This window comes from Schistocerca gregaria, chromosome 6, assembly GCF_023897955.1.
Source record: "Schistocerca gregaria isolate iqSchGreg1 chromosome 6, iqSchGreg1.2, whole genome shotgun sequence".
In the NCBI taxonomy this organism is placed as follows: domain Eukaryota; kingdom Metazoa; phylum Arthropoda; class Insecta; order Orthoptera; family Acrididae; genus Schistocerca; species Schistocerca gregaria.
In genome coordinates this window covers 273,472,114-273,499,930 of record NC_064925.1, presented here as the reverse complement: position 1 = coordinate 273,499,930, position 27,817 = coordinate 273,472,114, and the positions used below count along the sequence as shown (strand labels likewise).

The 27,817-nt window shown below is 41.2% G+C and overlaps 1 protein-coding gene across 4 annotated transcripts in view; it reads left to right on the top strand.

The window, feature by feature from the left end:
• Positions 1 to 3,163, top strand: part of LOC126279055 (zinc finger protein 729-like) — a 194,432-nt gene extending 191,269 nt beyond the window's left edge. For all 4 annotated transcript variants that reach the window (XM_049979485.1, XM_049979482.1, XM_049979483.1 and 1 more), the window contains one exon: positions 946 to 3,163. In XM_049979485.1, coding sequence (XP_049835442.1) covers positions 946 to 1,062 — 117 coding nt within the window. In that variant the 3' untranslated portion in view covers positions 1,063 to 3,163. The remainder of the gene's footprint in view (positions 1 to 945) is intronic.
• The last annotated feature ends 24,654 nt before the right edge of the window (positions 3,164 to 27,817 follow it).

Here is a 27,817-nt window from a genome sequence, read left to right as displayed (position 1 = left end):
AGACTTCGGAGACCATACTCCACAGATTAAACTCGCCTGCAACTAATATTGCACAACATGGGTAGTTAGTTCTGCACTACTGAGTGTGATCTTTCTTTGAATGATTCTGCAACTGGTATGGCAGTAAAAACACCTGATAAGTAACTTTAGTTCACCCAGGCCTGCTACTTGCATCCAGATAACTACACAATCCAACGGAATTTCAAGCTTGATAGGAACAGTATATATGTTGACAGCAACTCCTATGGTGTCCAATCTGTCCTTTTGATGAACGTTCATGCCTTGCTAAATATTTCGGGGCTTTCTGCTTCAGGTTTCATCTAGCTCTTGGTTCCAAGAATAATTTGAGTTGACAATTTTCCTTGGGGTGGGGGTGGGGAGCAAAAAGTTCAGGATCTTTTTTATGAATACTTGAATAGTTTACTGTTAAAGTTCTGACAGCCAAAGTGTTTTTACCTTGCTGGCAGTCCGATTTCATTTTATACGTATCAACTGGTGAGCGTTCATCAGAGGACCTCAAAACTATGGCCTAGCCTAATCAAAGTGCTGTATACACTACACAAGCACTCTGGTCAGTCTAGTAGTTTGAGTAGTTGCTTCCTTTATGTAGTGCACCCCTGATCTGTCAAGGGGAGTCCTACAATTCTCCACCCTATGGCCCACATCCAGATATCTGCAACAAGACCGTCACAAAATTAACGGAAACTTCGGTTGAGAATGTGCTTGATGGTGGCATTATGCTACTAAAATGCATCATGCTAGTTAAAAATTAATTTCTACTGCTTGAGTCACTTTTTATTAATTCATAAATTTACTATACAGTCACAGTCATCAAAAAGGTCTATGTTACATGTAAAAATATAAGTTAATATAGCTATAAATTTATTTTACTATAAATAAGTTGTTTTATTTTTACCCAACACAAATTTAATTTTGTCGGCACAGGAACTGCGACTAACAGTTCCAGGAGGACATTTCTTGCGTGTTGCTGCATCACCGTGGCAGCAACAGGCAATTGACTCGGAACTGGTTCCGTTTGCAGCAGCGGAGCCTCCACGTTGAGCAATGCAAGATCTCCTGCTGTGGATTTTTTTGGATGCCAGGATGAACCCTGGTTTGGAGTTGCTGCCAGCTGTGGTTGGTGGCATCTATTTTTGGTTTGTGCTGGCACTGCCCCGGTCTTTGTGCCTGGGTTTTTGTCTGGGGGCCTGGGGGTACGGCCGGGAGGCGCCCCCTCCTCACCCACTCTGCATGTGTAGAGATTGGGTGGGCTGTTCTCCTTTGGCAGATGAATCTGTCAGTTGGAGACAGCTCTTGTTGTCTTCACCGACACTTTAGCTTTATTGTTCACCTTCTGTTTTGGATGCAATTGTTATTGCTGTTTAGAGGAGTGCAAGTCCACTAAAATTTTAATACTAGTATCTAGAAAAGGTATTTGCAGGAATCAGGGCTGCAATTGTCATGCTACAGGGAGCACTAAAAGTGCAATGTGAAATTTTTTACATGTGTAGGTTGAAGCATTGCTTCCACTATTGGTGATTGTGGTAGCCATTGTTACAGTTGGTAATTGCTTGTGGAGGTTTCAGGCACTCCTGTTGGAATTTTATTAATCTTGTGTGGTCTTTATTTATTTGCTTTGTGAGGGAAAAAAAGGATTTGCTCTTCTTACATGCATTTGATTCCTAAAGTTAGTAGCTTTTCCCTTCTAGTTGTAACTGGATAAATGTTATGTGTGAACTGATACATTCATTTTAGGTACCACATTGTTTACAATATCTGTTAAAACTGGTGCTTTTAAAAGATACTCTCATTAATTACTTTGCCATAATAGACGGTGTAGTAAACATCATAAAAAATAGTTAAGTTTTGTCTTGTACTATTTATCCATCTAATTTCGTGTTAAATCGAGATCTTGCTGTCTCTAGCTTGTAGCAATATTTGTACTAACTTGTATTTGCATCTTACAATTGATGCACACAAGAAAGCTGTAATTTTTTCAAATTTTTTCACCTTCTGTGGATGTTGTTATACTGTTGTTTAAATAGTTTTGCAGCTCAAATTTTGTGTAGTGCTCATTGTTGTTTCGATAGAATCATTTGTAAATAGGCAATCAAATGATGACAGTGTGTCAACAAAAATAACAAACTTGAAAAGATAGTTGTTAAATATGAGGTGTTGTTTAATTACAATATATATATATATATATATGTCTATATATGAATGTTTAAAATATTCTGTTGCATTATTTTCATTGTTGAATAATACAGTTATGAAGTTGATGTCATAGAAGTGTTTACTAATTTTCATTCTGCCAACATGAAATAAGATGCTTCTGTTTGCAATTGGATGAGGTATCAGAGAAGTGTTTTATATAGATGTTACAACTAATGTGCTTTTGACCATTGTAAATTGAGATATTTGTGTTTGAATTTTGATGAGATGTCAAAACAGTGTCTGATGAGTGTCCATTAGTATCTCGTTTTAGGATTAGATTTTAAAAAAATTGAGATAGAAGACTAGCAGTTTTATTATTATTGTTGTTGTTATTATTTCACAATTAAATAACTCTTATATTTGATCATACGTATGTTTTGAATACAATTCATACACTTTGTTTATACTTGACTAATTAGTAGTACATGTGTATAAGATCATACTTTTGGAAACTATAGATGAAGATTACTACAAAGAAGGATTGTATCATTTAATAAGTGAGAAATTTGACAATAACATGTCAGAGCATAAATGTTATACATTTATTGCACAGATAATTTACTGTGATCGTGTAAAATAAAACTATTTTGATGGATGTACATCTGTTAGGGTTTAAAGAGAAATATATGTGGTTAATTAGCAGTGGGTTGTTTTCATATAAAATTGTGTAGTCTATTCTGGTGACAATTTATAGAACTTCATTTTTCGCCTATCAGGCTGCAGTTTAATCCAAAACTATTTAAAAATCAAATATGCTTCTTTTCTTAGCTGCCCTAGGAACTGCAAGAAATTTTTCATCCATATACTTGTTGTACTTCAGTGTGAAGTTTGTATGAGTGTATGATTGTGAATACAAAATTTTATGTACTCCATCAGCACTTTTTTCTTGGAGAGCTTTTCCTGACTTTGTTGTTTAATTATTGATCAATAAACAGCATTTGGTTACTAAGACCTTGTTTCTACTTCTCTTAATCCAGTAACAGCATTCCTCTTGCCTCTTTGCTTTGGTACACACACAGGTGGCACAGTAATTAATACACTGGACTCTCATTGAGCAGTGGGTTAAATTGTGCAGTTTTCCTGATTGGCAGTCATGATAAGAAATTGCAACATTGTATTCTCTCCTGAAGCAATTGATTATTTAAATTTTACTATGAAAACTGCCTGCCAATATATTCTATAGCATAACAATCTTTTGAGTCTGAATATTCAGTAGATTATGCGCAGGTGACTTGGGTGAAAAGTGCACCGAGTGTCACATGGTGAAGACCTTTTTGCATTGCCAGTGTTGTGCCTCGAGAATTTCAGGGTAAATTCTAGAGACCCTCATATTTCCACCGTCTCAAACACGCGTTATTTTAGAGATGAGTGTGGTAAAGTAGAACTATGTCTACTGCACCACAATTATGTGTGTGCAGGACAGACGTGTATCGGATGGATGATCGGCACGGGCAGGTCAAGGAATAAATGTGTCCATGTGACGTCAAACATTATTGTGTGAACATTTAAATGTTGTTGAAAGAAGAGAAGAGAGAATTACTTATTCATTCATTCTCTTACTTTTGTAAGGTCTGGACAGTTGTCTTGTTAAACTTGGAGAGATTTATAGACAGTATTTATGGAAAAATGAATGAGAGAGTTTCTGACGGACTGGAAGGTGTCGAGCTTATGAAAAATGTTTTTGTTGTATGAAAATTGTTATGTGTAATGAAAATACAGTGAGATTGAGTTAAAAGTATTCTCGAGTGTACGGAGTTATTTTAAAGGTATAAAAATTCCTCCAAAGTAGCATCTTATCTTTGGAGAAGAAGTTGTGAAGGACATTGCAGCCAGCTATCGTGAAAAGAAGATTGGCGAAGCAACTCCAAGGAAATTCGATAGCCAAGGGGGAGTGCGAGTTTTGCACACCAGTACCACACTGCCACCCTTGATCACTGGGAACCGCCAGAGTGTGTTCTGTGAGTCACACTCTACGTGCTCCAGCTATCATTTGCTGCCGATAACACTGTGATATCCACCACATAGGTAACCAATTTCTGTTGGTGATACTCATTTGTGAAGTTAATACACAAGGTAAGCTGTTAATCATGGTTTTTCATCTAATATTGTTGTTTTCTTTATGCTGTCCACAGTGAAACTCAAGTGGCAAAATATTCATCACCATACATGCACTTACACAAAAATCAGTGCTGAATGTTCATCTTGTTTCAGATCATCACATGATGGCCAGAACTAGCCCTTGCACCAGTGTAAGGAAGTAGATCTTTTAATTCCCATATGTTTTTGTTTACAGAAATAGTACTGTAAATGTTGGGGTAATTTATTTATAATAAAACCCTCTGTTTTGTAGCAGCCTCAATTGCAGTTCTCAAGATGTAGAGAGCTTTAACTGCATTTGTCTTCAGGTCTTAAAACTACTGACTGCCAAAACAGTGAGGTTTATATAAAACTGTAGTGTCCAAACTGGACTGTGCTGGTTCAGTTCGTGGGTGTCAGGGCAGGAGTGGAGGCAGGTATGGGGCAGGGGCTAGTAGTGTTAAGAAATTGAAGGATGCATTACAAGGATAGTAATCCATTGACGTTGAGCATTTGTTCAGCAGTGTTTTCCACTACTGTGTGACCAACTATCCTTTTTCTTAGAGTGGCCATTCATGTGGGGGGTTGTCATTCCCACATCAATGCTGAGCAAAAGTTACAGCAGAGCTCTTCCGACAACATTTCATGCCTCCAGTCAGCCACTGTCCAGTTTATATGTTGTTTGGCCAATAGATGATGTGCATCTTTGTGTGCTGCTGTGAGCAATGACCTTTTGCAAAGTAACTGACTTCAAAGGTCCACTGCATGCAGTTCCCTTCGCAATGTTCATTCGGTATGTGGTTGAAATTTATTCATTGACAGCAGCAGTGCAAGTTGGATTTGAAACTGATTGTCATTGACAAGTATGACACTTGTCTCCAGCCACTGTCAGGATCTTTTTACAGCCACTACTCGTACACCATGTTACGTGACTGCGAATGGTACACCATTCCTAATGGATTTGTTGGACAATACTTGATTATATACCAACAAATTGGGCAACTTCATTCACAGAGTGATCATGGGCTTGTCCAAACAAAATAGCTCCTTTCAGCCATTCTATCACCATGCCCTGGTGAATCTGCCGTGCCGGATTGATTTCATACACTTGATTGTCTTATGTCAACAGTGGACGGTCATATGGCCATCTGGTAGCAGTTCTACACCATTTGCAGCATTCCCAAAGTGACAAGTTGTAACATATCTGACTTAAAGTGTGAGTTTGAATCTGGGTTATTTCGGTTTATTCCCCCAAACCACCTTCCACTTCTTTACGAGGTGACTTACTTGGAATTTTCAGCCACTCATCTTTACTGGATAGCCGGCTGCTGGAAACCCTTTCGGCTTCTTCTCCGTCAAATACTGTACAAGAATTTTTAGACTCACCTACTTATGAAATATTTGGCTTTCATACACAATAAAACTCTCACTTTAAACATAAATATATAACTCCTGGTAAGTGCCTCGTATATCTGAACGCCAGAAACAAATAAAATTACAGTTTAAAGAAAGTTGGCTTTGATTCCATAACTTTTCTTAACATAAATCAGAAAATAAGTCTTGCCTATAGCAAGGTTATGTCAAGAGTTTTCAAAAGTTGTTTTTAAGCTTTGTTTTAATAACAATAGTCAATGACCCAATAAGCACAGAGCTTCATATAAACTCCATGGTTCTTCCTTACACACTCACTAAAATATATATGGATCGCCCAACAGGTACGTGTCAGTGCCGTTCGTCTGCCGCGTCTACTTTCTTCCCGTGACTGATTTTAAACCTGCACACACAAACATCTTGCACACAGTAGGTAGGATTCTACCATACCATACTCATATGCAGAATATAGTGTGTTCGAGATGGTAGAAGGCTGAGTGGTTCTAGAATTTACACGGAAATTGTTGAATCACTACAAAGTGTGCTCTGTCAAGAGGGTGACTCACCTTTTATCCTCTGAGCTTGCTTCTGTCATGAGCAAGCATTACAATTTTTGAAGAGTCCTCAGTGTATTGGTAAATTATTTTATATAGGTCTAGAGCAGGAGCAAGTGAAGCACCATGGGTTGCAGCACATTGTATTTAATGTGCTCTCACTCTAATTTAATTCCTCTTTTATCATTTACGAATGTAACACAGTGTTGTCTGTTGGTAAGATATGCCATTCGTGCAATAAAAAGGCTTTAAATGCTGTACTATCTTAGGTTTCCTAGAAAAATTTTATATTGTAACCAGACAAAGGCCTTGGTAAGATCACAAAAAATGCAAACAGCTTAATTTGTCTTGTTTAGTTCTACTAGAATTGTGTTTATGAGATCATCTATTGCTTTTGCAATAGAGAAACCTTTATGGAAGACCTATTGGTACAATATTCAGTTGCAAGCTACTGTCTCAAAAATAGTTGGAACACAGAAAGGAATGTTACCATTTCACTTAGACAGTGAATTGATATCCATTAAGATGGGCGTATAGAAATTATGGGCAAAGTTTAAATGGTCTGGAGAACTATGTGCCTAGTAAGTGGGTTAAAGGCAGAAATGATATGCCATCATTTAACAAAGAAATTTGCTCTGGTGACAGGCTATGAGTAAGATGAAGCTATACGCGTGTTACAGGAGAATTAGCCAAAGTTATGAGATTTTTACATACTTTTTCCGCAAACGATTTAGCTATTTAATAGTGGATAATGCAATTACAACTTTTAAGTAACAATAGAAAGGAATTTTGTGAACATTGATAGTGGAAGACTTCCGAAAGTTGATGTGTTTCTGCTACACCCATTTACAGTAGCAATATGTGCAACGACAGACATTCTACAACATAATTAAAGTTGTAAAACTTTTGCAGATGGGTCTGCATATTATAACTTATAAGTCATGAGCTATGACTTAAAGTAGAATCCAATTATTATTGGCAAAAGTTAGTGCTGATTTACTCTGTAGAAGACACTTAGGAGAGAACCAATTTCTTTAGTACCAGGCATTTGCTGGCACAATGGATAACACATTTGACCAAAGAGAAAGAGATCACATGTTCGAATCCTGGATGGGTCATACATTTTTAAAGTTTTACACGAAATATGAAAATAGTGTTAGCAAGAACGTACTGTAGCAGTTGTTTTGATTGTTGAGTATACCATATACATCTTCACATTAGTCGTATTCTGAGCACTGGCAACAGAGAATACTTTGCGAACAAACAATTCGTTTTTTTGGAAAGCACCACTGGTAATGAAGATATCACTGTACACCCACAGTACAGTGAGGTTATATGGAGAGATATAAAGCATGTACTACATGCAGGTGACACAAACTCAATGGCTGTGATGTTTGTGGGTCTAAACTATCATTGGTGTCTGAAGCATACTTACTTCATCTTCATGTATGCTGATGAAACAGCAGAAGTTTAAACAAAAAGGATCCTAGTTGGACAGTACAAAGATAAACACATTGTTTCTCATAAAGTAAAAAGTGTGTGATAACATTAACTAGAAAATACCTTTTTGAACGTGGAGTGTGGGAACAGTGATTACAAATGTAAGCACATGTAAACAGCAAGGAAATATTTCTGATCAGTGTCATGAAGTTTTGTGAGGGTGATTTGGTTATCATATGAGAAGGCTGTCTAGTTGTCTTAAAAATAAGTTAAAATGTTCTGTTGTGTTAGCTTTAAACCCCACGATTTATTGACATCAACTCGTAAAATTCAACGTCTACCACTCTAACAAGTGAGCTACCAAACAATTGGATGTGTAGTTGGGTAAAATTACAGTTTTCACTTGGAGTTTAATTTCATTGGACGACACTATCCTCCTTCGTAACAGTGGGACACCTTATCTCATAGATAAGTTAATGTTAAGTCTGCAGAGCAACTTATTTTTAATTAAATTAGTGAACTTGTGCGTTGACATGGGGGCAATTTGCTGGTACAGTGTAACCACATTTTTTGCATCGTCTCATTCTCTGGAACATTCAAAAACAACTTTTCAGGAGGTTTCATAGATCTATTTGTACAGTATTTTACTACACACCATCTGTAACCCATTTTCTGAAACATAAATTTCAAAACAAGACATCACTGTGAATTAGTATTACGACAATAGGAGCAGCGAGTTAGCCAGTGATGTCACAAGCACCGTGACTGAAATGGAGCGTTTTAGTGGGCATTCAACTTACTTGATTTTCAATTCTGTTTTTATAAAAGAATACTGAAATTCAAGAGGAAAAAGCATGTTAGGAGCATAAAATGACATAATTAATCATTTAAGACAATTTACAGAAAACAAATACCCTAATGTTATTTCATTCTCTTCTGCTCTGCTTCATAAGAGATCTGTGTATCCATTGTTGTAACTGCTATTTAAGAGCAACAAAATACAGAAGAGTTCTTTTAAAAAGGAGTTATGTCATTTCATAGCGAGTGGCGTAGATTTGTACATTCTTACAGCCCTCCACCTTCTGCATATGGAGAAGTTACATGGTACAAGGAGGCAGGACCATAGCTTCGAGAAACTACGAAAAGCTGACCATAAAAAAGTAATCAGGATGTAAGTTATCACAAAAAGCATTAGGGTGGCAGATCTTTAGTGAAACTGAAGACTCAATTACAACCCATAATCTGCGTCGGAACAGTTCATTTTGGCGACCAAGGTGAAGGACATGGATAAGAGGTGCTGAAAAAAGAGTTTTTGCAATAGTAAAAAGAATTTTCAAGAAATGATGGGAGAACATGTGACGTTACCTGGAGCATCACTCTCCAAAAGTGACTCTGCAGCAGCCGACCAACGCAACAGCAGTGTGGGTTCACTTCACAGGGTGACAGCTGGAAACTTAACTATGGAATAACTGTACAGTGGGTGCTCACAACATCGGTTTGACCACATTTCACACTGTGGCAGTGTTCAATGTGCCCGAGTTAGGCGAACTGTAAACAGGAGATCTGTTTGTGAAGTGAAGTGTTGTCGATATACATTCTTCTAATTGTGGTATCAAAACAGAATCAAAGGATTTCAGTGTTCTTGAGTGTAGATGTACCAAGGTGACAAAAGTCAGGGGACAGCGGTATGCACATATACAGATGGTGGTAGTAACACATATACACAGTATTAAAAGGGCAGTGCATTGGTAGAACTGATGTGAAAAGGATTCCAACATGATTATAGCCACACAATGAAAATAAACAGATGGAATGGACTAGGTCCTATGATCCAACTGAACTGATCATTCTCTGGAAATGGTTACGTTCGGCTACTTGGGGACCATTTGTAGCCATTTATGTTCCTTAACAACAATGTCATCTCACCAGGCCTTAATTGTTTGTGATTGGTTTGAAGTACATTCTGTAAAATTCGAGCAAATGAATCCCATATGCCACATAACACGCTAACCATAAACACACCACCAGAGAGAACCACTGACTGCAACAATACGCCACCTATAAACACGCCACAAACTAAACCAAAAACATCACCTAACACACCACCAGATTGCACCACTGATTACATCAAAAGGAGACGTACAAACACACCAGTCACACAAACTAAACTCCGCCGTCGTGACGTCACACACCACAAAGGCCTTACGTCATGTTTCAAAGCTGACTGGTGGAATCGGACGCTTCGGTTAACACAAATTTCCAATACAGACGTGGCCATAGCTAGGTTAGTGGGATTTAGTAAGGAAAGAAGTGGAAGAGAAATTTAAAGAGGTACATGACGAATTTAAGGCACTAAATAATAAAATCTCAGATTAATAGGTAGTAGTAGAGGGGGTTAATGTAAATAGTGCTACAAATGTTTTGAGTAGTTTGGAAGAACGGCTACAAGAGCTTGTGGAGCTAAAAGTAGAAGAAAAAATAGATTTGCCAGCACTGCATCTATAGTTGAGTCGGCTAACAGTTGCAGTGAACTGGGTGTAGAAAAGTCGCGTGCCTACCTCAACCAGTAACGTAATGTTATTTTAAAATCTCTCTCTGGCAATGTCTCAGTTTTGTCACAGCTAAGTAGACGGCTTCTGTCTTCGTCTGTGGTAATTAATGTTTTGCAGCTGAAAGCTGGCAACATCTTTGCGAACTGTCAGGGATCTTCTTATGCTGTCTCGATTATAATTCTGTGGCCGACACTGTGAAAATTGAAAGAAGTTTCAAAAGTTATGGGAAGTGCCAGAAAATACACAGCAGGAACTTAAAAATAAGACCACTGTACCTGACTTTGGGTTATCAAATGGCCTGATAGAAGAATTGCAGATGGCAAATGGGATGAATTAGACAAAACAATTTCCAAAATTTAAACCAGATGGTGAGGTACATTCCACATATTTGATATGATTATTACTCGGTCCTTACCCATGAACTGGGAAGATTCCAAGAACACAAATTTTTCAGTGAATCATTTAGTAGCTGGCACAGTGGGATGGGGGACTGCTCATTCTGAAGAATTTAAATCCTGGGATGATTTTCAGGAGATATTTAAAAGGAATCACTGGTCACCAAGTGCTCAAGAAAAATCAACTCTGCAGTTACTAACTACTGCACTGGATTGAGGAAGGTTCAACACTTTATGTTCACACATACTATACCGTACACTCAACATGAGCACTATGTATTGCTCAAGAAGCATCGAAACGGTAGTTTATTTCATTCCACATTCGAATCAATAGGTCCCTGTTTACTGAATCAACAGCTTGAACAATTCGATTTCCTAGACCTTGAAGAGTAGCTGCCGTAGGTGGGACGAAACTGTCCTTTATGTGCCCAGAAAAAAATCGCAAGGTGTGGAGCCTGATGACGTGGAAAACCAAAAACAATGAACAAGATCTTGTTGTTCACCTCCTCCTGTGGAATGGCGTTGTTACAATAACGTGGTGTTAAGATAACCTCAAGATGAAAGTGAGGCTGGGTATCATTGGAATCTTCGTGAAATTGAGGAAACGACCAGTTTTGGGGCATGCCCAGGTATGACATTCCTGACACAGTTTCTTCCTGAGAAAACAAATGATCACAAACTTTGTGAACAGAAACGGCACAAAACACATTCAGTTTCGGTCAGTCTCTTCCATCTTCAACAATGATGCCAGGATTTTGTGACCCTCAAATTCTTACATTATGCCGGTTTACTGTACCCGTAGTTTGAATCATTTGTAAAAGTGTCTTCTGACATGTCCTGGAGGAATGAAATGCAAAATTCGTACCTTCTGTTATGGTCGCCAGAATGCAATTGCTGCAGCAATGGCAACTTGCAAGAGTTCATATTCAGGAGGGACATCCTCTTCGGATGTGCGTGGCTGACCAATGTTATTGCCTTTGCATATGCAACCGGCTTCCAAGAATATTCTAAGCCAGTCATAAATCTGGTTGCGCAGAGGTAACTTCTTGATAAATCGATGGCGGAATGCACATTGTACTTGAACAATAATGGATTGATTTCGCGCAAATTTCAACACAAAAACTGATTTCTCTTGTGGTGCAGTCGCCATGTTGCTACAAACAAAAAACAACACAGCTTTATCAAAACTTTAAATCATCCTCTATCCGGTGGCATGTGCAGTGTGTTTCTATCTTATATAGTTCGCCTGTATTAAACAGCTGAAATCTGTTCCCTCTTTATAAATCACCCTGTGTGTTGTTTACTGTGGCTGGCGAATCTTCTGTATTTTGGGCAAAGGATCAGGGACTTAAGCCTATAAAGTACATCATGTCATTGACTGCGCGGCCACTCCCGTCGGAGGTTCGAGTCCTCCATCGGGCATGGGTGTGTGTGTTGTTCTTAGCATAAGTTAGTTTAAGTAGTGCGTAAGTGTGGGGACTGATGACCTCAGCAGTTTGGTCCCTTAGAAATTCACACACATTTTATAAATTACAAGATGCAGGTGTGCCAACATCTTGCAACTAAGAGAGCTCAGTGCACGGGTGAAATAGCGGTAACCCGTAAAAAAGCATAAATACGTCAAGATGTTTAGATTTAAATGTCTTTGAAGCTGTCAGATAAATCAAAATCCCTTCTTTTACATCCCTAACTCCGTCCAGGACATATTCTCCCTTCTGGTTCCCAACTTTTACTATACCATAAATATACCATTAGACCACCATAGTTTGGCAACCGATGTAGATATTTGTTGACTCGGGCGATGACTGATCTGGTATAGGCTTTTTTTTATTCTTTTCCGAAACTTGTTGCTTATATCATGGCAACGGATAAAGCTTTCACAAAACAACAGGACGACCAGTTGTCTACTTTCTTACAAAATTTGAACCGACTGAAAGATGTAAGTCGTGCGCGTTAAAAACCTTCACAAAAAACAAGTTTTTTCTACATTAAATTCGAATAAAGCTGGTTTTTCGAAAGGAGGGTTTCAATTTTATCGTAAGAATGCGTGTTTATTTATTTCAATCACTTTAAATCGTTTTCTCGCATTCAGTTAACATAATAATTATTTTGTGTGCTACATTTAGCTCGACTCTATACTGTTGTATCTCAACAACGAATAGAGATTATTGGATAAAAAAAATCTCTTTGAGTGTATCCGTTTATCTACGTTAGTGCATAGTTTGAACTGATTCATATAAGTTTAGAGTATAGAAGCCGTGCACCTCAAAAACCTCCCTGAAAAAACGTCTTTTTTTTGCCTATAAAATCCGAATGGTGCACATACAAATGATGTCACTAAGCTAAGCATTAATTTCAGATCAGTTAACGTATTTTGCAAAAGCAATTAATCGATTCACACAGTTTGGCTGGACTCCAGCTCCGTTTCGTCGTTCAACCTTTGCTTTACATATTGAAACAAAGCTATAGCAAGACAGATGTTCGGATAGCCATACGAACGGCCGCTTGTCCGTGTTAAATCAAAAACTTTTTGGCCAATGTTCCCAGATCGTATAGGAACCGAATGACTAGATCCCCCCCCCCCCCCCAAAAACGATTTTATGCACGGCCTTTCTGAAGCACTCTACCAACAGAGACAGAAAAATCTAGACTTAAAGTATATGTACAGCCAAATTACTAGCTAAGATTGAGCAAGGGAAGTATTTTAGCTCAATGGATTTGACTGGCACGTACTGGCAGATAAAATTACATGAGAAATCACGAAAGTATACAGCATTTTTGTTTGACAGCAAGTCATATCAGTTGAGGGTATAGTCCTATGAATTGAAAGTGTCAGTTTTCATATGAGCACTAGATGAAGCTTTAGATAATTACCTATGTAGATGATTTTAGATTGGCGCAAAAGTACGTAGCGTATTTGTTTTATTTGTTGGTATTCTGGTTGCTATGAGTTTGTTTATTTTTCAAATGTGTGTGAAATCTTATGGGACTTAACTGTTACGGTCATCAGTCCCTAAGCTTACACACTGCTTAACCTAAATTATCCTAAGGACAAACACACACAACCCTGCCCGAGGGAGGACTCGAACCTCCGCTGGGACCGGTTTGTTTATTGATTGTCATTTTGTTTATTGATTGTCAATTTTCATTTGTAGTTCACTGCACAGTGTTTCTTAGACTGTGGTTCCATGTTCCTGTCTGAGTTTACATATCATCATTTTGTCATTTGGAGATAGTGACTGGAACTGTGGACACTAGAGAATGGAGCGGAGAAATCGGTAGATTTCCGACATATTCTTCTGTATGAGTTCAATGGCGGGCGGACAACAGTGGAGGTAGCCAGAAACATTTGCAGTGGGTATGGGGATAATGCCATTGCATGGCAAGAAAATGGTTTTCTCATTTTAAGGAGGATCATTTTGACATTAGCGACTCTTGAAGGTCAGGAACACCTTGGGGGTTTAACGAAGACCGTTCAAACGCATTAATCCACAATGATCCAACTCAAGAACTGGCACCTGTGATCATTCCACAATTGTACGACATTTGCATGCCGTGGGGAAAGTTCCAAAATCGGGCGCTCTAAGCCAAAATCACAAAAATCAGCAGGTGGTCATATGTGCATCTCTGCTTGCTCATCGTCAGTTGGCTCGTGAACAACACCAACCATTCCTATCCAGTATTATCACTGGTGATGAGGAATGGTGTCTCTATGCTAATATAATTAAAGGAAAGAAATGGTTGATCCCAAACAAATCAGTAACTCCCATACAAAGACCTTCGTGCATCCCCAAGAGATAATCTTATGCATCTGGTAGAACAGCGACAGTGCGGTGTACTACAAATTGCTTCCCCGAAGTGTAACCATCACATTTATTGTCAGCAACAGAGACATCTTGCAGACGCAGTCCAAGGACAATGACCAGGAAGACTTCGTGAAGTGATACTACTCCATGACGATGCCCACCTACCTTCTGCTAGACTGACAAAAAACACTGCAGAGGAGTTAGGTTGGATAGTCATTCCGCAGCCACCTCATTCACCTGATCTTGTGCCCTCAGATTTTCACCTTTTCTGCTCTCTGTCGAACAACCTTCAAGGAACTTCCTTTCCGGATGAAAATGCACTACGAACATGGCTCGACGAGTTCTTCGCCTCAAAACCACGTGATTTCTAAAGTCGCAGAATCGAAGAGTTAACCCAGCGTTGGCGGATGTGAAGGAGAATGTGTTGTTGATGACTAGTGTCTCTGTTATATGCATCTGTGGTGTTTATTAAACTTACGGAAAAACGCTACGAACTTGTGCAATAAACGAATGTTCTACTAGTGTCCAAGACATAGGAAGAATATTATATCTTGTAACCAAAACGTCACTCGTATTTTATACCAGGTGATCAAAAAGTCAGTATAAATTTGAAAACTGAATAAATCACGCCATAATGTAGAGAGAGAGGTACAAATTGACACACATGCTTGGAATGACATGGAGTTTTATTAGAACCAAAAAAATACAAAAGTTCAAAAAATGTCCGACAGATGGCGCTTCATCTGATCAGAATAGCAATAATTAGCACAACAAAGTAAGACAAAGCAAAGATGATGTTCTTTACAGGAAATGCTCAATATGTCCACCATCATTCCTCAACAATAGCTGTAGTCGAGGAATAATGTTGTAAACAGCACTATAAAGCATATCCGGATTTATGGTGAGGCATTGCCGTCGGATGTTGTCTTTCAGCATCCCTAGAGATGTCGGTCGATCACGATACACTTGCGACTTCAGGTAACCCCAAAGGCAATAATCGCACAGACTGAGGTCTGGGGACCTGGGAGGCCAAGCATGACGAAAGTGGCGGCTGAGCACACGATCATCACCAAACGATGCACGCAACAGATCTTTCACGCGTCTAGCTATACGGGATAGAGCGCCTTCCTGCATAAACAACGTACGTACCAGAAGGTGTTTATCAGCCACGCTGGGGATGATGCGATTCTGTAACATATTGGCGCACCTCTCACCTGTCACGGTAGCAGTTACAAAACCAGAATCACGCATTTGCTCGAAGAAAAAAGGCCCGATACGGTAAATGTGGTAAATCCACCCCATACCATGACTTTCTCGTCGTGCAATGGAGTTTCCACGACAGTTCTAGGATTGTCGGTAGCCCAAATTCTGCAGTTGTGGGCGTTGAAAGACCTTGAGAGCGTGAAATGAGCTTTGTCGGTCCACAACACGTAACTCAACCAATCGTCATCTTCCGCCATCTTTCGAAACGCCCACACTGCAAATGCACTCCGCTTCACTAAATCGCCAGGTAACAGTTCATGATGCCGATAGATTTTGTAGGGATAGCATCGGAGGGTCCCCCCATGAACCATGGACCTTGCCGTTGGTGGGGAGGCTTGCGTGCCTCAGCGATACAGATGGCCGTACCGTAGGTGCAACCACAACCGAGGGGTATCTGTTGAGAGGCCAGACAAACGTGTGGTTCCTGAAGAGGGGCAGCAGCCTTTTCAGTAGTTGCAGAGGCAACAGTCTGGATGATTGACTGATCTGGCCTTGCAACATTAACCAAAACGGCCTTGCTGTGCTGGTACTGCGAACGGCTGAAAGCAAGGGGAAACTACAGCCGTAATTTTTCCCGAGGACATGCAGCTTTACTGTATGATTAAATGATGACGACGTCCTCTTGGGTAAAATATTCCGGAGGTAAAATAGTCCCCCATTAGGATCTCCGGGTGGGGACTACTCAGGAGGACATCGTTATCAGAAGAAACAAAACTGGCGTTCTAAGGATCGGAGCGTGGAATGTCAGATCCCTTAATCGGGCAGGTAGGTTAGAAAATTTAAAAAGGGAAATGGATAGGTTAAAGTTAGATATAGTGGGAATTAGTGAAGTTCGGTGGCAGGAGGAACAAGACTTCTGGTCAGGTGACTACAGGGTTATAAACACAAAATCAAATAGGGATAACGCAGGAGTACGTTTAATAATGAATAGGAAAATAGGAATGCGGGTAAGCTACTACAAACAGCATAGTGAACGCATTATTGTGGCCAAGATAGATACGAAGCCCACACCTACTACAGTAGTACAAGTTTATATGCCAACTAGCTCTGCAGATGATGAAGAAATTGAAGAAATGTACGATGAAATAAAAGAAATTATTCAGATAGTGAAGGGAGACGAAAATTTAATAGTAATGGGTGACTGGAATTCGAGTGTAGGAAAAGGGAGAGAAGGAAACATAGTAGATGAATATGGATTGGGGCTAAGAAATGAAAAAGGAAGCCGCCTAGTAGAATTTTGCACAGAGCACAACTTAATCATAGCTAACACTTGGTTTAAGAATCATGAAAGAAGTTTGTATACATGGAAGAACCCTGGAGATACTAAAAGGTATCAGATAGATTATATAATGGTAAGACAGAGATTTAGGAACCAGGTTTTAAGTTGTAAGACATTTCCAGGGGCAGATGTGGACTCTGACCACAATCTATTGGTTATGACCTGTAGATTAAAACTGAAGAAACTGCAAAATGTGGGAAATTAAGGAGATGGGACTTGGATAAATTGAAAGAACCAGAGGTTGTACAGAGTTTCAGGGAGAGCATAAGGGAACAAATGGCAGGAATGGGGGAAAGAAATACAGTAGAAGAAGAATGGGTAGCTCTGAGGGATGTAGTAGTGAAGGCAGCAGAGGCCAAAGTAGGTAAAAAGACGAGGGCTGCTAGAAATCCTTGGGTAACACAAGAAATATTGAATTTAATTGATGAAAGGAGAAAATATAAAAATGCAGTAAATGAAGCAGGCAAAAAGGAATAGAAACGTCTCAAAAATGAGATCGACAGGAAGTGCAAAATGGCTAAGCAGGGATGGCTAGAGGACAAATGTAAGGATGTAGAAGCTTATCTCACTAGGGGTAAGATAGATACTGCCTACAGGAAAATTAAAGAGACCTTTGGAGAGAAGAGAACTACGTGTATGAATATCAAGAGCTCAGATGGCAATCCAGTTCTAAGCAAAGAAGGGAAGGCAGAAAGGTGGAAGGAGTATATAGAAGGTCTATGCAAGGGTGATGTACTTGAGGACAATATTATGGAAATCGAAGAGTATGTAGATGAAGACGAAATGGGAGATACGATACTGCGTGAAGAGTTTGACAGAGCACTGAAAGACCTGAGTCGAAACAAGGCCCCCAGAGTAGTCAACATTACATTAGAACTACTGACGGCCTTGGGAGAGCCAGTCATGACAAAACTCTACAGCAAGATGTATGAGACAGGCGAAATACCCTCAGACTTCAAGAAGAATATAATAATTCCAATCCCAAAGAAAGCAGGTGCTGACAGATGTGAAAATTACCGAACTATCAGTTTAATAAGTCACAGCTGCAAAATACTAACACGAATTCTTTACAGACGAATGGAAAAACTGGTAGATGCGGACCTCGGGGAGGATCAGTTTCGATTCCGTCGAAATGTTGGAACACGTGAGGCAATACTGACCTTACGACTTATCTTAGAAAAAAGATTAAGAAAAGGCAAACCTACGTTTCTAGCATTTGTAGACTTAGAGAAAGCTTTTGACAATGTTGACTGGAATACTCTTTTTCAAATTCTAAAGGTTGCAGGGGTAAAATACAGGGAGCGAAAGGCTATTTACGATTTGTACAGAAACCAGATGGCGGTCATAAGAGTCGAGGGGCATAAAAGGGAAGCAGTGGTTGGGAAAGGAGTGAGACAGGGTTGTAGCCTCTCCCCGATGTTATTCAATCTGTATATTGAGCAAGCAGTAAAGGAAACAAAAGAAAAATTTGGAGTAGGTATTAAAATTCGTGGAGAAGAAGTAAAAACTTTGAGGTTCGCCGATGACATTGTAATTCTGTCAGAGACGGCAAAGGACTTGGAAGAGCAGTTGAACGGAATGGACAGTGTCTTGAAAAGAGGATTTAAGATTAACATCAACAAAAGCAAAACGAGGATAATGGAATGTAGTCAAATTAAATCGGGTGATGCTGAGGGAATTAGATTAGGAAATGAGACACTTTAAGTAGTAAAGGCGTTTTGCTATTTAGGAAGTAAAATAACTGATGATGGTCGAAGTAGAGAGGATATAAAATGTAGACTGGCAATGGCAAGGAAAGCGTTTCTGAAGAAGAGAAATTTGTTAACATCGAATATAGATTTATGCATCAGGAAGCCGTTTCTGAAAGTATTTGTTTGGAGTGTAGCCATGTATGGAAGTGAAACATGGACGATAACTAGTTTAGACAAGAAGAGAATAGAAGCTTTCGAAATGTGGTGCTACAGAAGAATACTGAAGATAAGGTGGATAGATCACGTAACTAATGAGGAAGTATTGAATACGATTGGGGAGAAGAGAAGTTTGTGGCACAACTTGACCAGAAGAAGGGATCGGTTGGTAGGACATGTTTTGAGGCATCAACCGGATCACAAATTTAACATTGGAGGGCACCGTGGAAGGTAAAAATCGTAGAGGGAGACCGAGAGATGAGTACACTAAGCAGATTCAGAAGGATGTAGGTTGCAGTAGGTACTGGGTGATGAAGAAGCTTGCACAGGATAGAGTAGCATGGAGAGCTGCATCAAACCAGTCTCAGGACTGAAGACAACAACAACAACAGCATCGGAGGGTACGCCTAAGTGCCAACCAAACAGTAGTGTATGGAATGTCGGTGCGACGTGCGACTGCACGAGCGCTGACTTCCCCGTGCATAGACGAATCCGCTACAGTCTCCATTTCTTCCTGAACTGTCTCAGCAGCATTACGCCTTGTGCTCGGTCGGCCAGTACGGGGTCCATCGTCTAAGCAACCCGTGGCTTCGAAATCATTCTCGCCACAGCTGCATTTGTCAACGGACCTTTACCTGTTCGAATCCCCCTCCTATGGTGATAGGATCGTAACGCTGAACTAGCACATTCCCCATTCTGATAATACAGCTTCACTAAAAGCCCCTTTGCCGGCAGATGTAGCCGAGTAGTTCTAGGCGCTTCAGTCTGGAACCGCGCGACCGCTACGGTTGCAGGTTCGAATCCTGCCTCTGGCATGGATGTGTGTGATGTGCTTAGGTTAGTTAGGTTTAAGTAGTTCTAAGTTCTAGGGGACTGATGACCTTAGCTGTTAAGTCCCACCAGCCGCTGGTGGCCGAGCGGTTCTAGGCGCTTCAGTCTGGAACTGCACGATCGCTCCAGTCGCAGGTTCGAATCCTGCCTCTGGCATGGATGTGTGTGATGTGCTTAGGTTAGTTAGGTTTAAGTAGTTCTAAGTTCTAGGGGACTGATGACCTCAGCTGTTAAGTCCCACCGGCCCCTGGTGGCCGAGCGGTTCTAGGCGCTTCAGTCTGGAACTGCACGATCGCTCAAGTCGCAGGTTCGAATCCTGCCTCTAGCATGGTTGTGTGTGATGTGCTTAGGTTAGTTAGGTTTAAGTAGTTCTAAGTTCTAGGGGACTGATGACCTCAGCTGTTAAGTCCCACCGGCCGCTGGTGGCCGAGCGGTTCTAGGCGCTTCAGTCTGGAACTGCACGATCGCTCCAGTCGCAGGTTCGAATCCTGCCTCTGGCATGGATGTGTGTGATGTGCTTAGGTTAGTTAGGTTTAAGTAGTTCTAAGTTCTAGGGGACTGATGACCTCAGCTGTTAAGTCCCACCGGCCGCTGGTGGCCGAGCGGTTATAGGCGCTTCGGTCTGGAACTGCACGATCGCTCCAGTCGCAGGTTCGAATTCTGCCTCGGTCATGGACGTGTGTGATGTGCTTAGGTTAGTTAGGTTTAAGTACTTCTAAGTGCTAGAGGACTGATAACCTCAGATGTTGAGTCCCATAGTGCTCAGAGCCATTTGAACCATTTTTAAAATCGCCTTTTCAGGTAACGTCAACATGCTGCGACTGCTGGCGCATCTGATTCTCTCTCTCATTACAGCTCCTTTCATACACCATTGTCATGCGCAGTCACTGAAGTTTTGCTCTCCAGCGCCATCTGTCGGACGTTTTGTGAACTTTGTTTTTTTGTGGTTCTAATAAAACCCCATGTCATTCCAAGTATGTGTATAATTTTTACCTCTCTATCTACATGATTCCGTGATTATTCAGTATACAGATGTATACTGACTTTTTGATCACCCGATATATAATAAAAGGCGTTACAATTAAGTTATCAAAGTCACATTCTGGAAGAGAAGAACCCAATTTTTAGGATATCCAATAGGAATTCATGGAATAATACCATCAGAACCGAACATCACGCTGCATTTACCCGCCCGAGTCCGGCTGCGGCCGACCTCTTTGCCCTGCTGCCCGCACCGCTGGTAGCCGAGCTGAACCGTAGCGGCAACGGAGAGCGCGAGCACGTTGTGCCGTCAGAGCCCGCGGCTGGTCGGGTATCCATCCGAGTCCGACTGTGAACAAGGCTCAGTGCAACCGGGGTACAGACAGCGCTGGGGAGGCGGGAATGACTAGCCACACGCATCCGCAACTGCTTTCTAAATCGTTTGAGAATCAATTTGTGTGATGTAACGGCAGAGGATGGTGAACATATGAACGATTCTAATATTGGTGATTTGTTGATGGAGGTAAATGAGGTTTTGTGTAGCGAGTTGTGTGATGTGTCAGCGGCTGCTGAAAGTGCTGTTTGCAAACGTGTTTGTGATGACATGGAGGTAAAAAGTAATGCTGTATTCCACGATAATGATGTTGTAGCTACTAACTTCGATAATTTTAAAGAACAACACAGTGAGTTTGATTACAATATAGAAAGTGATCTTTGGACAGCGTGGGGAGTTTGATTATAATATAGAAAGTGATATTTGGACAGAATGGTATCTTAAAGAGGAATGTGATTTTACTATAACTGATTAGCAATGGTACACTAGAACATTACAATCGTTATTGCCTCATTTGTGGACTCGAGAGAAATTTAAGGTAGCGAGTGGTCTAGAAGGAAAAAAATGAAATTGGGGCGAAAGAAGCATTTAATGAATTATTTTGGGATGAGTACGAAATTGAGAGGTGGAAGAGAATACAACACCCTCATTGGCATTGTAGCGAGAAGGAAGTACTTCTCTGGGCGATATCACTAACCTGGTGTCTTGCTGCTTCAGTTAAGTCCCTCGTAGCACAGTAGTAGCGCTCAGTCGCCATGTTGCATGTGGGTGGTGATCCTGCTGAAGTCGAGTGTTTAGGGATGCAAGTTATTAATTGTCAACAACGTTTGAACTATATTTGTTTTAATACAGAAATTGCTTTGTCACACACGTCACAGAATCGGCATTTGCAATATGGCGGCTCTTTACCCACATAACACAATTTTCTGACTTTACATAAAGATAGGCACTGCCCACGATACGTGGCGTTCTTATAACTAATAACCTCACTTTATATCTTGCTTAACATCTGAAATATGGACTCGCGACCGTTCTTTTAGAGCTGTTCCGGTTACTCGACCGTGCGTTTTGTGTGGCTTCTCGCGATTCTCTCACCCTGTCTTCCAGAAGGACAAGAGAGACCCCCCCCCTTTCTTCCTCAGCCAATAAGGACACTTCTCTCGTTTCCTACATAGAAGAGACAAGATATAGAGAATTATTTATTGAGGGAACAGTGTTTAGAGCGAAAATAAATTATTATTGTTTAGCCTATCATTGAAATTAAAGTAAGTGACGAGAAAGCAGACACACTGCTCGATTCTGGAAGTAATGTGTCGGAAATGTCGGAAGGTTTTGTAGATAGTGTAAGGAATAAGAAATTAGTATTACTACCTGTAAATAGAGTAAAAAATAAAATGGCAGTTGGCGGTTTAAGTAAGCCGATAAGGAAAGAAGACTCTTGGAATTCAAGTGCGACGAGAATCATTTTAGTATAGGATGCTTTGTAGTGAATGGACTTGTAAAAGATGTGGTGCTGGGAACATATTTCTTATGTAAATATAGAACTTCGCTTCACTGCATGGGGAGGTGCTTGGAATTTGAAATTGAGGGTGAAATAAGGAAAGTAAAATTTAAGAATCTTTTGATGGGGGACAACCAGATTGCGCACACCATAATTACACATGGTTGGGATGGAGAGAACAATAAGTGTGATAAGATAAAGGAAATGGTAGAAGCAGTCGAGGGTATATCGGAGTTAGAGAAAAAGGAGTTATGTGAATTGTTGTGCCGTTATGGGGACATATTATCTGATCGTCCCGGTAAAGTAACAGCCAGAGCATTGCTGTGCTAGGAACAGGGCAATCTTGATCCTTTACAAAGAAAAATAACGCGTAACGTAAAATGATGGATGCAACACAAAAAATACTTACTGTGACATGAAAGTAATTGAATTCAAAGCAAATGGCTTAAGAGCCTTAATGCTTTCATAAAGCTTTACATTTTACCTGTATCACATCAAAAGGACTGTTGAAGCTTTTGCACAATAGGTAGCTCTAGTATGCAATACTAAACTATTTTACACTTTTCTGTTCATCTAAAATTTTCGTTGTGGAACTGACCCTTCCTTGGAATTCGTTGAGGAGGATCTGCCAGTTTCGTATGTGACATAACAGGAACCACAGAAGATAAGTGCTGTTTTGAATTACTTTCGCTGTGGAGTTTCTTTCTGGATTTTTTTTACATATGTGTAAGAAGGAAAAACGTTTTCGCACAGATATGTGGACGAGACAGGTAAACTTGTTACCACTTTATTTGATAGCATTGGAAACTTCGTCTTTAAGCACACTGGAAGTTTCGAATAGCTGCATGTTTCAATTTACACTTCATGTGTGTAGAGTCTTGCACCACAAGGAAGCAAGGGAGAGGATGTTCTTATGGGTTTCTGGTATCCTCTTTCTATAACACAAATACATACGTGGATTAATACTGTGAGTTAATGAGCATTTCGCTCTCACTTAAATATATGTCTGAAAGGGTCAGCCTTCAGGAATTGTGAAACCAACCGTGTCATCGAGGACTGTGTGCCACAAAGAGCGCACATTCGCCGTGAGATGGGGAAATTCACAGGTGTCTATTGTGCCGAATGAGGCCTAGGCACTGCAGTGTGCGAGTGAGACAGACGGGAACCTACGTCGTAGGGAAAACCCGTAGAAGCCGTATGTGGCCAGGGAGACGCAGCGGTGTTAAATATGGCGGTCCTAAGATCGGCTGTAAAGGGAAACATTTATGAAAACTATTTAATTCTGTAGTAATTCAGGGAATGAAGCCACAGTAATTTTAATCTACCATCCTTCATAAATTTTCATCATGGTCCCAATAAAACTTGAATATTGTCATATCTATAATAGTTTAGGATTTACTGTTAAAATGAAATGACAAGTTTTGCAACAAAGACCTGAATGCTAAAATCTGAACGCATTGGTCGCTCTTAACGATCGACGTTTCATACAGAAGCGCATCGTTAAAATGACAAATGTTGTAAATATCAGCTCTGTAATTTTATTTATTTTAAAGATAGAGTAAATTTAAATTATCGGTATTTTCGGTTAAGCATCAGATCATCGTTTCCTCCACACAAAACACATTGAACGATGACAGCTTGACATCTTATTGATTCATTAGGTAATAGAATATTTGTTGCAAAGTTTAGTGCAGATAATTACTTTTGTTCTTTATTTATTTATCAGGTGCAAGGCTACTTGCCGTGGCATTCAAAGCTAAGAAGAAAATTGTACTGGTTTTATGTAAAAGAATTTAACATTTACTGCGTAATGGATATTATTGTTACTTTATTTAGAACGTGAAAATGGTCAAGCTTTGATTACTTAAATACACTAAAATGTAAAATAATGTAGAATAATCTGCAGTCAATCAGATGGACAGTTTCAGGAAAGAGTACTGCTCTAGTCAGTTGAGCAATGATGTTCGGCATGCCGGGGACGCAGCCGGAGATGGGCAGAGGAACAGTTCGTCTAGACACACCAAAATGGACAGTATGGGTGGAGACACGAAAGCGGACGGTCGGTCTTTAGGTGGCTAAGAAATGAAACGACTTCGAAAATTTCACGTTGTGCGGTATCGCGGGACTTAGTCTCTGAGCAGCGAGCTGCCGCGCGCCTGGTGTGAACTCTAACTTGTCGCATAGTTAATGAGTGGAGTATTGGACTTCAAATTTGCGATGAGATTGTGAATGATCGAACTGTGTCAAATGGATATGCGCTCGAGTGTAACAGTAATTCTAAACACGACTACTTTCGCTATTAGTTTGCTTTCTGAATAAACATTATTCTAACCAAATCGCAACTGTGTGTCCTACATCATTTATGTATGGGTCATTAATTTAGCTCTCGATATTATTAAAGAAAATGGCTCAAATGGCTCTGAGCACTATGCGACTTAACTTCTGAGGTCATCAGTCGCCTAGAACTTAGAGCTAATGAAACCTAACTAACCTAAGGACATCACACACATCCATGCCCGAGGCAGGATTCGAACCTGCAACCGTAGCAGTCGCTCGGCTCCAGACTGTAACGCCTAGAACCGCACGGCCACTCCGGCCAGCTTGATATTATTATTACTGTTGCTATATGTTATATTAACTTTGAATGGTTCACACAATTTCGCAAACTTGGCATCATCCAGACAATTTAGCGTGTGTAATGTGACGTGCGGTTCAACCCCTAGACGAGTTTGAGTCAAGACATTTCCACAAAGAGGAACTGCATGTGAACCTGAACATCTTTGGGGTGTTAGCTCACTATACGGTGCTTTATTTACATTGACTGGAATGTTTACTTAACTTGAATCGAGTCCATGTTTGTGGTACAAGAACATCAGTAATATCCCTGCTATAGCCACAAATCTGGTCACTAAGTACTGTAGTAGCCTGTTATGAACTAAACCCACTTTGCAAGTAAGCTGACAGATGCCAAACTGGATGACTGAGTGAGTGAGGCCGTCCGTTTATTTTTTCTTTTTTTCTTTATTGTTATTTTCATACCTGATACTGGTAGGCTGGCAGTAGCAAACTATGCCACTCTTCAGTCACAGATACGACAATCGATACATAATGAGACATCGGAATGCAGTAGACATACAAAATTAAAATACATGGGGCCGTTCATGGGCGCAGTGTCTGAATAAAAAATGTTCAGAATGTGGACATGAACAGAGATGACAGAAATGACACACGCAAATGATGGAGCACAAACGATGAAACACTGGAACACAAACACGAAGGCACACACAAACACTGGCAATGATCTCCGGCTCACGAATGTTCACTGTTCATGTATGAATCCAGGGACTTGCCAAAGTGGAAAAGGTGGGGGAGAGGGGGAGGATGTAGATGCCAGTGGCAGAGGAGCGGGGAGGAGGAGGAAAGAAGGTAGGGGGTAATGGAAGCCCAGGGGGAGAGGAGGGAGGGAGGAAGAGAGGAGGGAGAGAAGGGAGAGAGGGTACCCTTGGGAAAAACACAGGGGGTGGATGGGAGGATCAAAGTTGGTAGAAGGAGTAGATGGAGGGGATGAGGGCATCATCTGGGAGGGGGAGTTGGCGGAAGCCACCTTGGGGAAGGGTATGGAGTGTGGAGAGATGGAGAGCGGGTGCGACATGGAGATACAGGCGCGGCAGTGAATGAGGGTGGGAAAGGATGGGAGAGACAAGCGACTGGGGGGAGGTGTAGAGGTGTAGAGGATCTGTATCCATTCAAGGAAAAGGAGGAGGTGCGGGAACAGAATTAGGTCATACAGGATCTGCGTGGGGGAGGGGAGGCGGATGTGATAGGTGAGGCAGAGTGCATGGTGTTCCAGGATTTGAAGGGATATGTAAAAGGTAGGAGGGGCAGAGATCCAAGCAGGATTGGCATAGCAGAGGATAGGGTGGATGAGGGATTTATAGGTGTGGAGGATGGTGGAGGGGTCCAGACCCCATGTGTGGCCAAAAAAGAGCTTGGGGAGATGGAGTTGGGAGCGTGTCTTGGCTTGGATTGTCCAGAGATGGGGGTCCAGGAGAGGTGACGGTCAAGGGTGACGCCAAGGTACTTGAGGGTGGGGGTGAGGGGGATAGGACAGCAGTAGATGGTGATATAGAAGTCGAGGAGACGATCGCGTGGGACTTTGAAGGATCGACCTTGAGCAACCACTGGTTACACCAATGGGATTGGAGAAGGTTTTGGGAGCGTTTCAGGGTGGGGGTGAGGAAGTGGCCGGGGGTGAAGGTGGTGGCATGTCCGCCGTATATAGAAGGTAGAAAAGAGGGGAGAGGACAGAACCTTGGCACACCAGCGAGGTGGTAGAAGGTGTAGGAATCTGTGTTATGGATGGTGATGTAGGAAGGATGTAGGGAAAGAAACGACCTGATCAGACAGACATAGTTGATAGGAAGGGTGAAGATTTGGTGCTTGAAGAGGAGACTGGAATGCCATACATGGTCATAAGCACATTCAAGGTCGAGGGAGAGGTAGATGTTGGAGTGACAGGAGTTGAGCTGTTCAGAGAGGAGATGAGTGAGGTGAAGAAGAAGGTCATTGGCAGAGAAGGACGGTCGAAAGCCACACTGGTTAGCGGGAAGGAGGTGGTGCAGGCAGAGATGCTAGTGGATGCATTGGATAAGGATGGATTACAGGACCTTGCTGAAGACCGAGGCAAGGCTGATGGGATGGTAGGAGGAGGCAGCAGATGGTGGTTTATTGGGTTTGAGGAACATCAGGATCTGGGAGGTTTTCTGCGGATGGTGGTTTATCGGGTCTGAGGAACATCAGGATCTGGGAGGATTTCCACAGGTTGGAGTTTGTTGTGTGTAATGTTGTCCAAGTACTGGAAGCCAGGAGCGAGTGGAGGAGCAGAGGTGTCAGTTCAATAACGGACATCAGAGGAGAGGGAGTAATCGAGCTGGGAATCGTCAGGGAGGGTAAAGAGATCGGCGAGGTAGGAGGCAAAGTGATTGGCCTTACTGAGGTTGTCAGGAAAGGGGTGGACATCATGAAGGAGAGGGTAGTAGGGGGGGTTTGATCTGGTAAGGCAGCAGAAGGCTGACCAGTACTTAGATGAGTTGATAGGTAGGGTGCATGTATGTCGCCAGTCCCAGCATTTCTTAGCCACGAGCAAGTTTCAGAAGTGTCGTTGTAGTTGCCGGTGGCATCATAGTGTGTCCTGGTCATGGGTGTGAAGGAAGGCACGGTTGAGATGGTGGGATTCACAGAGGAGGATGGCCTGTTGGGGTAAAGTGAGACAGTGCAGGTGGATGGCAACAACAGGGACATGGGCCTCCACAG